General features: G+C 36.3%; 1 protein-coding gene across 1 annotated transcript in view; it reads right to left on the bottom strand.

Annotated features, from left to right (window-relative positions):
* Positions 1 to 12,949, bottom strand: part of LOC121975129 (phospholipase D gamma 1-like) — a 37,401-nt gene extending 24,452 nt beyond the window's left edge. Inside the window, exons 1-6 of the mRNA XM_042526552.1 lie at positions 11,181 to 12,949; positions 2,030 to 2,146; positions 1,511 to 1,705; positions 973 to 1,218; positions 829 to 897; positions 599 to 746 (exon numbers count right to left, since the gene is read on the bottom strand). Of these exons, the coding sequence (XP_042382486.1) occupies positions 599 to 746; positions 829 to 897; positions 973 to 1,218; positions 1,511 to 1,705; positions 2,030 to 2,146; positions 11,181 to 12,710 (2,305 nt within the window). The 5' untranslated portion in view covers positions 12,711 to 12,949. The remainder of the gene's footprint in view (positions 1 to 598; positions 747 to 828; positions 898 to 972; positions 1,219 to 1,510; positions 1,706 to 2,029; positions 2,147 to 11,180) is intronic.
* Positions 12,950 to 13,510: the final 561 nt, after the last annotated feature.

The raw sequence follows: 13,510 nt of genomic DNA, 5'->3' as shown, positions 1-13,510 counted from the left end.
CCTGAACAAGAAGATCTACAAACTAAACCTCTACAAAGTCTAAACTTTCAAAAAGAAAATCCTAATTTAATTATAAAATCTTGTATTTGGCCTTATACAATAAGGCTCGATCAAGTAGAGGAAAATCAAAGTAAATTTGCTAAACTTGTGGCATAGTGTTTAGGGAGAGGATGCTGATCATGGGCAATGCCATGCAGTGGTTATAAAGACAAAGGTATAGGAAATGGAAGCAATGGGGATGAGAGAACAATGCATAATACTGGAATTCTTAGGGCAAAGTGCAAAGGATGGGCAAGGGTGACAGTTGCAAAATTATAAGGTTCAATAATTATTATACTCTTCTTAATTCCAACATCAGTTGAAAGAGTTGGAAAAGTCAATATTGCTCTATACAATTATTGTGCAAGATCCTGTAAGATAACTGACTTTTTTTCCCAAAGATTTGGGCCAGTGTTAGACCATAGTATCCAGTTTGGGAACATTAAGGGCCAAATTGAGATACATATGCTATCTTCAGGGGTAAATTAGGCATTTAAATTTTAAGGGGCCAAATTGGAATTTCTACAATAATTCAAATACTGCAATTTCTGCCACTCACCTAGACTTTTGTTTGAATCCCAATTAAAAGATGAACCAAGGAAGTACTGATTCTCGATGTAAATGAAGTGTTGTGCAGATCGAATTGCATGTACATAAGCTGTATGTATGCTCATATCAATCAGTACATTCTTCCCACAAATGAGGTTCTGTTAGAGAAATTTGATAAAATTTATTAACAGATAGGACTGATGACTATCCTGATTCCAAATCAAGAGTTCAAAGATATACCTTAATAGTAGCTTCTCTTGGATCTTTTGGAAAATCTTTCACAGAATTAGAATCTACTGATCGGAAAATCTGAAATTTTGAACAAGAACAATGTATAGCTGTCATTAAATAAAATAAGAACTCTGCGAAATAAACAAAATTCACCTGAACATGCCAAGTCTCTGGATCATTATCATTCATGTATAATGAATCAGCAATCCCTACAATTTCTGGTATTCTTTCAATCTTAAGCAATTTATCATCTTGTGATTTCAATTTTTTAATCCCACGGTGTTTAGAAGCTTTTAACCAACGCTCCTCAAAGTTTCTGAGAACATCGTAAGCTGCTGGACCATCAATTCTAGAGTGCAAATCATGCCATGGTTCTCTTGGGCCACTCTCATCAGCATTCTATAAGGAATTGAGATTCAAACAAAAAGGGTGTTCAGAGTTGTCACAAACAATTTTCAATTATAAAGAGCACAAATGGATATAACAGTTTAGTAATTAGTTTAAAAAACTTAAAATTTGGTGAAATCATTAAGTTTAATGTATGAAATGACAAGGTATTTAAGAAAAGAAAAAAGTTAACTCTACGCACAATGTTAACCATACAATAGGAAAAAAAAAGGTCGTCAAAATAACAGCTTCCAAACAAAGAGATGAATACCACCATTATGAACATGAAAGCATTGAAATTTACCACAAAATTAGGATTGTGATAGTCATCCTTATGCAGTGTTTGTAATGTCCTGAATAGAGGATGTATAGGAGTGTCATATCGTCCACCGCATAAATCAAGACCTCCAACAAAAGCTATTATTTTCCTTTTTCCATAACCAGCATCAACATCTACAACCACCTGTTTCTGATGATGCGTGTAGATAGTTCCGGTTTCCTGGCATCATGGCACTATATCAATATCCAATTAGTCAAAAAAGTATTGCTTCTATGATACACCAACATTTAACCAGGTTAACTGTTAACTACAAGCACAGTACAGGTTCATGATAAGAATTGTCAGCAAAACAACATGAACTGAAAGAACAATGCATGAGTCTGAACATTATCAAAGCAAGCATTTTCCACATCCTTGCTTCAGCTTACATACAATTGATTTTGTGGTTAGAAAGTTTTGATTTCTGAAGAATGTTTGAACTTTGAAGCCAACCTGAAAACTTGATTATGTGGATGTACTAAAAAGTTCAGTTGGTAGAGTAACCTGTTGCTTGACAAAGCTATGTTTTTTGCCAGCTGAACGGGGACAAAGTATCACTTCCACTGAAGAATGTTTGAAAAACCGACGAGTCTCTTCATCACGGGTTCCCATTATGCCAGTCTGCATAAGCTAAGATCGTCAGAATGTTCTTATACAAAAGAAACCATCCACTGAAGCAATCTCTATGGAAGCTTTTTGGAAAAATGACATGGAATTATGCAATTAAAAAGATATATACAGAAATCTGAATATCTGACTCATGAACCACAATGCAGAGAATTTCTCAGTGACGATGCAAGTATCAAAGACCCAAAGTGGTTCGTGTAAAAATTATTTTTATTCATAATTATATGCTGAAAAGATTTATTCCCGAATTTAGTTCTTAGTTATATTTTGTACTTACACAATGTAAGACTAAACCTATTCAACATACAATTATGACTCTAATAATTCCAATTTAGTAATTCTAGAACTGTTCGTAATTCTAGTGAAGGATCATATTGTAATACAACAACAACAACAACAACAACCAAGCTTTTTCCCACTAAGTGGGATCATATGGTTATTATAATATTGAATCAAATTGTATAAAATTGTAATTTGGAGCACAAAATAAGTGCACCTTTTGCAGTAAAGTCTCACAAGAACACAATTCAAATACCCAAGAAATGAACTCTCAAGAATCTAAACTCTTTGGACGAATAAGAATTGAAATTTCAGTTATCAAAACATTTTACTGAATTGTCCTTGCATATTTCTTCTGAATATCTGAAGTACTAAATTAGAGTTTTGGCATATAAATAATGTAGTAAATGAACTGGATGGTGGATTTCGAATTCCGCCATTTTCATGATGATTGGTATTTTCATATTTTCAATTAATAGACTACTAAATTGCTTAGTTATATCATTGCAAGCAAAGATATTCATTAAAAGTATGAAATTGGATTCAATTCATTATTTTAACTGTTCCAACGAATTGTGAGTTCTTAGTGATTCAAATTAGGAAGCAAAGGAATTTAATTTTTTAAAAGTTTCAAACTTTGTAGAAGTTTCAAACTTTGTAAAAGTTTATTTTGGTAAATTGATTTTATTTAGGAGGATAAGTTATTTTAGTAATTTTTTATTTGCTAACTGTCATGACAAGTTCTTTAGGTATAGGGTTTTTTGTCTATATTTTTTAATTTATTTTCAATTTTGTGAGGGCTGGGATTTTTAAAAGGGGCTCCAATCCCCCATGCTAACCATTTTCCCCAATTTAATAATATTGCTCTTTGCAAGTTTTTTTTCTTGTTCCTCGTATTGCATCATGTTATTAGAGCCAAATTCTTGATTTTCAGTAGAACCCAATCCCAGGCGCTCCTCCTCCACTGATTTGTTTAGACCAAGGCCCGACCCTATGCTTCTTCCTCTTAACCTGAAATCATTCCTCACTGATCTACAAACTCAGCTCCTAACTTCTCCCTCCCTCACAATCCATGACACTAGTGTCTCCTTAAAAAAACATTGCAAACTTCATCCCAAACATTGGCATCTCTGTTTAGACCTGAAGCAAATCCGACATCAGAGTCTTGTAAATCGATGCACTATGACATCTGCTGAAACCTTCAGAGAACCCTTCGCCTGCTATCGTCCCTCGCCGAACTACAACCCAGCTCCTAACTTCTCTCTCCCTCACTCCTTACAAAAACACTGCAAACTTCATCCTAAACATTGACATCTTTGTTTAGACCTGCAGCAAATCCGACATAAGCCTTGCAACCCAATGCACTCTGACATCTACTGAAACCTTCACAGAACCCCCCCTCCTATCCCTTGCAGCCTCAGTCTGCATGTGTTAATCTTTCCTAAGCATTGCTTCTTCCATTGAGTTTCCAAATCTGCACCATAGTGAGCCTCATCAAAAGCTCCCTCTTCCTCCAACCCACTCCCATCCATCAAGTTATGGGCTGCAACCTTCAGCCACTAAAGTAGGCTGTACCCACTTCAACATGCAGTGAAGCCAGCAAGGCTTCTGCTATTCCTTTGTGGGCCTCTCTCGTGCATCCTTAGTCACCACCATGATCTGCTTTTAGATCAATGCCACCTTTGCATGGCTTCAACTCACAAGCCATGAGTCTAAGTTATTCTTCAGCGACATGTATTAGCAAAAGAGAAAAAAAAATGGTTCAGCAATGAAACAGCTGTACCTTTTTTTGAAATTATTTTTGTTTAATCTGTTGGTTAATTAATATTCATACATTTGATTAGTTTTATTGACAAAATCCTAGCATTTCATGTATACCTTATTAATTGAATAAAACATGGACTGTTTTTGCTAATTAACCATCATTTATATGCTACAACAACAACAACAACAACCAAGCCTTATCCCACTAGGTGGGGTCGGCTACATGGATTCTTTTACGCCATTGAGCTCTATCTCCAACTATATCACCATCTATATTTAAATAAATTTTATCTTATTTTATAGTTGAAGTCTTTTTTTGTCTTTCTCTTCCTCATTTGATATGCATGTTTGTCATATTTTCACATCGCCTAACTGAAACATTTATTGGTCATCTAAATACATGCTCGTACCATCTTAAACATGTTTCTCAAAGTTTTCCCTCAATAGATGCAACTCCAACTTTCTCTCTAATACTCTCATTTCTTATTCTGTCCATTCTCGTATGTCCACACATCCACTTTAACATTCTCATCTCTGCAACTCTCATCTTCTACTCATGTACTCGAGTCATAGCCAACATTCAGCTCCATATAACATATCAAGTCTAACTACGGTTTTGTAAAATTTTCCTTTAAATTTTAGAAGTACTTTACGGTCACATAAAACATCCAACGATTTCCTCCATTTCAACCAACCTGCTTGTATTCTATGTAAGGCATATATCTCAATCCTCTGTCATTTTGCAAAAAAGATCCTAAATATCTAAAGCTCTCGGTTCTAGGCAACTCGTCATCTCCTATCTTAACAATTGTGTATTATATCTAATATTGCTAAACTTAAATTCCATATATTTTATCTTTATTCTACTAAACCTAAAACCTTTCCCTTCTAGTGTTTCCCGCCCAGATTCTAATTTAGCATTTACTCATTCACATGTTTCATCTACCAAAACAATATCATTTGCAAATAACATGTATCACGATACTGTCTTGAATATATGCAATAAGTTCATCCATAATTAGTGTAAAAAAATAGGGACTTATAGTTGCTCCTTGATGTAACCCTATATTTATTGAAAATGCTTCAGTTACTTCGCCTGAAATTTTTACTCTAGTCATTACATCCTCATACATATCCTTAATTAGTTTAATATATGTTACGCTAACGCCTCTCTTTTCTAGAATTCTACATATAATTTCTTTTTGGACTCTATCATAAGCTTTTTCTAAGTTAATGAATACCATATGTAGATCTTATTTTTGCTCCGATATTTTTTAATTAATTGTCTAAGAAGATGTATAGCTTCTATAGTCGACCTTCCAGACATGAACCAAAATTGATTTTCGGTTACCATGGTCTCCTTAATTTTTTTTATTACTTTTTCACAAAGTTTCATGGTACTCATTAATTTAATATCCTTATAGTTTGCACAAGTTTATGTCTTCCTTGTTCTTATATAAGAGAACTAGACTACTTATTCTCCATTGATCAGGCATTTTTTTATTTTTAATATCATGTTAAAAAATTTTATAAGTCATTCAATACTTTGTTTCCTTATATACTTCCATATCTCTATCGAAATATCATCTGGTCCAACGGCATTTCCATTGTGCATCCCATTTAAAGCTTGTTCTACTTTTGAAGTTTGAATTCTACGATAAAAATTTAAATTTCTATGCTCATTTAAGCTACTTAAATTACCTAAGTTAAGTTGGTCACCTAAACGTTCATTAAAAAGTTGATGAAAATCCTCTTTTATTTCTCCATCGTTTACTAGAAACATATTACATTCATCTTTTATATATTTTATTTGGATAAGATCTCTTGTCTTCCTTTTTCTCTCTTTAGCTAGTCTATAAATGTCTCTTTCCCCTTCTTTTATATCTATTTTTTTATATAATCGTTCAAAAGTTTCATTCTTTGCTTCATTCACTACTCTCTTAGCTTTTTTCTTAGCTATTGTATATTTGTTTTAAGTTTTTTCTCATTCTTACAAATATATAATTCCTTATAAGCTATTTATTTTTCCTTTACTTTCTCTTATACTTTCTCATTCCACCACCAAGATTCCTTATTTAGTGGTGTGTCCCTTTGACTCACTGAGTACACTTTTAACTACTATTTTCAAACTTTAATACCATCTTATCCCATATCGTATTAGAATCACCGTATATTTCATCTAATACTTATACTCCTACCTTCTCCTTAAATATATTTTGTTTCCCATCCTTTAACTTCCACCACTTAATTTTATGAGTCGTATACATTTTCTTTCTATTGATATTATGCTTGAGGCGTATATCCAACACTACTAACATATGTTAGGTAGTTAAGATTTCTCCATAGATGACCTTGCAATCTTTACAAATCTTTTTATTTTTCTTCCTAACCATAATAAAGTTAATTTGTGATTTATTATTTTCACTTTTGAACGTGACTAAATGTTCTTCTCTTTTCCTTAAAAAAACGTAATCTAATATAGTTTTTCCTTCCTCATTTCGTTCTAAACCCATAACCTCATGTAACTCTCTCATATTCCTCATTTTTCACTCCGACATGCCCATTTAGATTACCACCTATTAAAATCATTTCATTTGGCAGAATATTTTATAATATTTCATATAAGTCACCCCAAAACATTGATTTAGTAGTTTCATCTAATCCTACTTACGGTGCATATACGCTAATTATGTTCATAGTTTATTTCGCCACTATTATCTTGAGGGTTATAATTCTATCTCCTTTTCTAGTTACTCCTACAACTTCATCCTTTAACAAACTATCTATAACAATACCCACTTCATTTCTTGCTTTACTCTTTCCTGTGTATCATAACTTAAAACTCAAGTTCTCTATCAGTTTTACCTTCTCACCTACCCATTTTGTCCCTTATACACACAAAATACTACTTCTGCTCCTAATCATTATATTTATTACATTCATTGATTTACTAGTGAGGGTTCCTATATTTCATGTTCCAAATCTTAGGTGGCATTTGGTTTAGAGGTTTGGGAATAAGGGAATGGATTCATTCCCAAACATTGTGTTTGGTTGATGGGAATGAAACTAAAATTTTGGAATGAAACCAAAAAACTTGGGTATTGATGAAACTCACCTCCTCCCTTGGGTTTTAATGGGAATGAGAATGAGAATTAAGTTTTTGATGAAAATACTCTTAATATATTTGTTTAATTTTTCTTTTATATCATTTTCTCGCTTTGTTCTCTCTCATCATATTTTTTTTCTATTTTCTCTTTTCTCTCTCATCATACTTTGTCTTTCATCATACTTTCTCTCTCCTCAATCTCTCTCCATCATACACTCTCTTTCCTCATTTTCTCTCATCACGCTTTCTCTCTCTTCATTCTCTCCTATCATACTTTCTCTCACATCACACTTTCTCTCTCCTCATCCTCTCTGACTGTGCTTTCTCTCCCATCACACTTTCTTTCCTTATTTTTTTCTCATCACATTTTTCTCTCATCATACTCTCTCCTCAATCTCTCCCATCACACACACTCTCCTCATTTTCTCTCATCACACTTTCACTCTCATCATATTTTCTCTCTCATCACACTTTCTCTCACATCATATTTTCTCTCTCCTCATCTTCTCTCATCACACTTTTTTTCTCACCATATTTTTCTCGCACATCCAACTTTCTCTCATATCTAATTTTTTCTCTTATTTTCCTCTAAGGGAAAAAAAAGAATATTTTAGTTTATTCCAATAGAAAATATTTAACTAACTAAACATTATTTTTAAGAGTGATATTCATGCTCATATCCATTCTCATTCCATAATACTATGATTCTCATTCCCAATCTGATTCCTAGGAAAAAACCAAATCTACTATTATTAGTTTTCATATATTTGTTCTTATACAACTTATGGTGTGAGAACTTTTGCCTAGTTAACATTACACCTAAGGTCTCATGGAAATATAGCGGTCCTTGTCGATACGTTACAATCGAATCTTGCAACGCGAACTCTTGCATATTTAGCACTTAGATTGGCACAATCCACCTCTACCAACACGCCTCCTCCATACCACACACGTTTGTCACCCTCTACATTGCAGTGCCCAAAAGCATCCTTTATTGCTCGCATAAATCCACCTGCACGACCACGCCTTTGCCTCTAACCATGTTTTTCCCTCTGGTGTTTCCTTCGCATGTGATCTTCTTCATACACTCTTATCCTCACTACAATCCTCTGTGTTCCTCTTCTCAGCACGTCATTATTGTGTTGCACGTTCCTCCCTATATGCCCTTCTACTCAACATGTTCCTCTGATTGTTCTTCTCAGCACCTCACTATCACTTCATGTCATCCCTTGCCTTGTCGTCGCATTACCCTCCTCATCCATAACACATTGCCCTGTTACTCATTGCCTGCCTATGCATCTCTTTGTACAACAATCTTCACTAACATTCCTCTTGCTTGTGACCTTCGTGGGATCCAAAGTCCTAAATTTGTCCAAATCAAGTAGTGTTACTAAGAAGACATTAGCTTGTCTTTTCACGTCTACATGAGTTCATTCCACAAAACATTGTTGTTAGCTTAGCACTTGCACATGTGTCATTCATGTATCTTCATCACTAGCTCAGCCCTTACGTAAGGGTCATTTTGTGCATATCAAGCCAATTTGTCTTCTCTCTTTGCATGTGTGATTCCATGAATCTCAAGATATTATGCCCTGCTTCTCATTGTGTTATCTCATCTCTCCTCTCCACATGTGTTATTTCATGGATATGATCTCTTTTGGGAAAAAAAATCAAAAGGGCGCTCATCATTTGCAAAATCGTCAAATGGGCGCCTTATTTCCAATTAAAGTCAAATGGACGCCCCATTTAACTTGAATTGTCCAAAATACCCTTGCATTATCTAATCACTCGGTCATGTAGAAACTAGTTGCCAGCTTCTACATAGTGTAGAAGTTATATGTTAGCTTTTACACGACAGATCGTGATCAGATAATATTCATTTGAAATGTAATGAGTGTGAATCCCTATAGATTGAAATGTTGTTTTAATCAAGTTAAGCAAAATCAAAATGATATAAAGTCACTATTGTAGAAGCTAGCAACCAACTTCTACAGGGTGTGAAGCTACATGCTAGCTTCTACAACGTGTCGAAATTACATGCTACCTTCTACACGGTTGATCGCAATCAAATAATAAATGTAATGAGTGTCATGGAGTCTCCGTCAGTTGTTTTGCTCATTGAAATTTTATTTTAAACAGGTTATCACTTAGAGAAGCAAAATCAAAATGATATAAAATCACTATTATAAAAGCTAGTTGCTCGCTTTTACATGTTGTAAAAGCTAGCAACTAGCTTCTATACGTTGTAGAAGATAGCATGTAGCTTCTAATAGTGTAAAAGCTAGAATGTAGCTTCTACACCGTGTAGAAGCTAGCAACCAGCTTCTACATATTGTAGAAGCTACATGCTAACTTTTACATGGTCGAGTGATCAGATAATACAAGTATATTTTGGGAGTCCAATAGGTCACCCATTTGACTTTAATTGAAAATGGGGCGCCCATATGATGAAAATGCAAATGATAGGCGCCCTTTTGATTTTTGCTCATCTCTTTTCTCTGTGTCCTTCTATAGGCATTTTAAGTTAGATCTATCTTCTCTCCACATGTGTCATTTTACAAACATATAAATCCAATAATCTTTGCATTAGTCTCTACAATATATTCAACCCAACTTAAGGCAAAGTGTTAGAGAGTTACTAATAAATATATAAAGATCATACTTAATATTTTTTTAGTTACCAATAATATATAAAAAGATAAAGAGGGTTATCTAAGGTTCATAAGAAGGAGGAAACCTTGTTTTTATCTCAATAAATAACTAATAATTCAATTTAAGACTTTCATTGCCATGTGTTCTTTTATATTTGATTATGACTCTAAAGCCCATCAACCTAGATAGTCAATTTTCCTATATACTAGTTGTCGCAAAGCTAAATTTTTACTAAGTTGATATAAGAGGCATGTCGATGCCAAGAAAAAAGTTGTGATGATGATTATTGTAAAATATTTAATGATATGGTAGATTGTCATTTTGCATTTATACATTTGAATTGTTCCAAATTTCTTGTCCAATTTATTTAATCATGTGTGGAAAAAATTAATTTAACTTATTTATTTAAACATTAGTTCAATTCCAAATTAAAGAATGCAAAAGACATTCTAGTCTTTGCCAGCAATCTCATCCTTCGCATTATCATACATGCCATAGCTACTATCAAGATGTAGATGCATTTCTCACCTGATGATCGGTCGTTGATTTTATTCATTGGAAGGGGCAACCGAAAAGAAAGAAAATGTCAATAAAGTCAAAGTTTTGTTCTTAAAGAATAATAAAGATGTATATATTAATCACTCAATGGAAGAGATGTCAAAAGAAGAAGATATTAAAGGCATTATATTTCTCAAAGGTCAAGACTTATCAAATTGGTGTCAATACTATTCTTTACCCTTGGAAATGGCATCAAATTGAAAATGCTAACAATTCAAAGTAGAGTTTTCTTTGGTCTGGAAGAATGATGCGAATTAGGAAGAAAATTTAAAAGCTTTATACTTTGTAAAATTTTATTTTGGTAGAGCCTTTTATTTAAGAGAAAAAGTTGTTTTGGCAATTTTGGGGGTAATTATCATGCATAGATAATATAAGATTTATTCTGTTTGATCAATTCCTTTCCCTATAGAGTTTTCTATTTCATAGAATATTTTAAATTTATTTCTGACTTTGTTTGGGTTGGAGTCGTTAAAGTGGCTGCAATCTCCCTATACAGTCATCTTTCAGTTTAGTAAGATTCATTGAGTTCTATTCTCTAAATGAGATTGTTGAAACACGTAGGTATTAAGATAATCAACCAAATTAATCAGAGTGAACAAAACAGGTGCATGGATTAGCAATATTATTCATCATGTAGTAATAAGTATAGAAAATTGAGTGGATATTTACTGTTCGATAGCCCAGGACGTTCCTTGATGTTGGATCATCCCATATGAGAAGCAAGACTCGAACTCCTTCTTGTGACTTTGACTTAAGTAGATCTCCTAGCGTTGGAATTGATGAATAATCAGCATCCCTTACCAGACGGACTGTGTGGAAAACTGACCAACCAACAATGTATATCAAGCGGCGTGCCTGGGTTATTGCATCAAATATATCATGCCAGCACCTTCCATGCACGTAATTTGCACCATTTCCCAGCATCACGTTCGGGAGGCAACCATCGGGAACATGAGCATCCTGATAAAGTGTGACCTTCCCACCTTTCCTGAGGGGAAAATAGGTACAAGGCACACCGCCATGGTCAGGACTCGCACCAACTCCGCCATGATAAATGCTGAGACTGTCCATTGGGAAATACTGTATTGATAATCGCAAGACAGCACCAGGCTTGCATGGCTTCCCATTCGGACCAAGAATTGGGTAAGTTCCTTCCACCTTCTGGCCGGAGTAAATCTCCTCTGCTGGAACACAAACCGTGCCAATGAGCTGCGCCCCAACGACATCACTGTCTTTGACGATGAACTTCACATCGGCCGCGTGGTGCGCTACTGGGACATTAAAATGCTGCGTCCAAACAGGATTCTCGCTGTTACTCAACACATATGTCCTGGCGACTGCTGCACCACACACTGCTATGGTCACATAGGGGTCGCTGGTTATCGAGGTCATGTGCTCCACCTTCCCGCTTACGACGCTCGTTATCCGCGGCCCGAGCATGTCGGTCACAGTCTTAGAGAACAAGTCCATGTTGGGAAGGTTCCTCGCCTCGTACACCCAGATATCCAGGTTCCCATGGAGCAGCAGCACCTTCAGCGACGCACCACCCTGCGAAGATCCTGAGAAAGGAACGATCGCCCCATGCTGTGACCCACCGGCCTGAGTGGAATCGTACGACAACCTCCCCGAGGAGGACTGGTGCTGATATCCATAGGTTCCCGGCTGAGGAAGCGGCGAAGCCGAATCGAGAGGCGCGCTAGGCGGCTGATCATGGAGCCGTACGTTGGCGAGGAGGTCATCGATGGGGTAGATCGACGAAGACGAGGAGGAGAAGGAGGATTGAGCGGAGGGGGAAGCGAAAGGGCGGTGATTGGAGGCTGAGGGAGAGGCATCAGGGTAATGGAAGCTGGAGGAGTTGGGGTAGAAGGAATCAGAGTGAGGGAATACATAAGGCGGGGCATCTGGTCGCGAGCTGAGCAGGGGATCATAAGAATTATTCGGCGGCAGCGGTGGCGGAGGGTAGGAGGGCGGTGGAGGCGGAGGATAGGAGCGCGGCGGAGGCGCCTGGTAGTAGGAGGATCCGGAGTGGTTGAGTTGGGGAATAGGGTACGGCGGTGGAGGTGATGAGAAGGAGGAGAAATGGTAGAGATAGGGATCCGCCGGCGGCGGTGATGCGAAATTGTCATAGGGAGGAGGAGGAGGATAAGGATTTGGATATCCGTACAGCGGCGGAGGAGGAGGGTATTGGTTGCCGTCCATGGTGGCAGAGAAGGTTGTTCCTCCGCCCGCTCGGTTGTCGGGAACAGGTTGTGGGAATCAATTCGAAACCAGGGAGGAAGTACGGAAAGTGGTGGTTGCGTGAGAGCGAGTAGGTTGGACTTTTTTTAAGGAAAACAAGAATCGGTCGTTGTGTTTTCTCCGTCTGGTAAAAGAACAAGGGCGGAAGAAGCGTGCCGGCGGAGTCGTCCATGGAGCCGAAGCGTTTTTACTCGGTTTGGTCCAATGAAGTAATGAACCGAATCGACCATCCACCAGCTATTTATTAATTGTCCTTCTTCAATATTCATATATACTATGGTTTTTAGCGAAGCCGTCGTATTTTTTTTATTTATTAAAATAAGCATTCTAATTCTAAAATTATTAAAAAATATTAAAAATAGTATTATTTTCTTTCTACTCCTCCCATCAATCTTTTAAATCCTCTTCCTCCATATGTCATTTTTTGATACATTCGAGTCACAATTTAAGATTTATAAATCAAAAGCTATTTATATAGTTTGGATGCACGTCATCTCATGATGACAAAAGGTGAATACATTCACCCCCAGTACCTTCGCTAATCTGTCCCAGAGCCAACACGGAAAAAGTAAATCACGGACGACTACTAGTCTTGCGAATAGTGACTAGCACATAAGGGAGACATTTACCTCGACTATGTCGAGATTCGAACCTCATACCTCATGATGACAACACCTGATGTGTTAGTTACTAGACCATCCCGAGAAGACAAATGCACGTCGCCTCATCATAGATCTCATCTTATCTCTCTCCTTCCTCTT

The sequence above is a fragment of the Zingiber officinale genome, chromosome 4B, assembly GCF_018446385.1.
Source record: "Zingiber officinale cultivar Zhangliang chromosome 4B, Zo_v1.1, whole genome shotgun sequence".
Taxonomy (NCBI): domain Eukaryota; kingdom Viridiplantae; phylum Streptophyta; class Magnoliopsida; order Zingiberales; family Zingiberaceae; genus Zingiber; species Zingiber officinale.
This window is presented reverse-complemented; position numbering and strand designations above follow the sequence as displayed.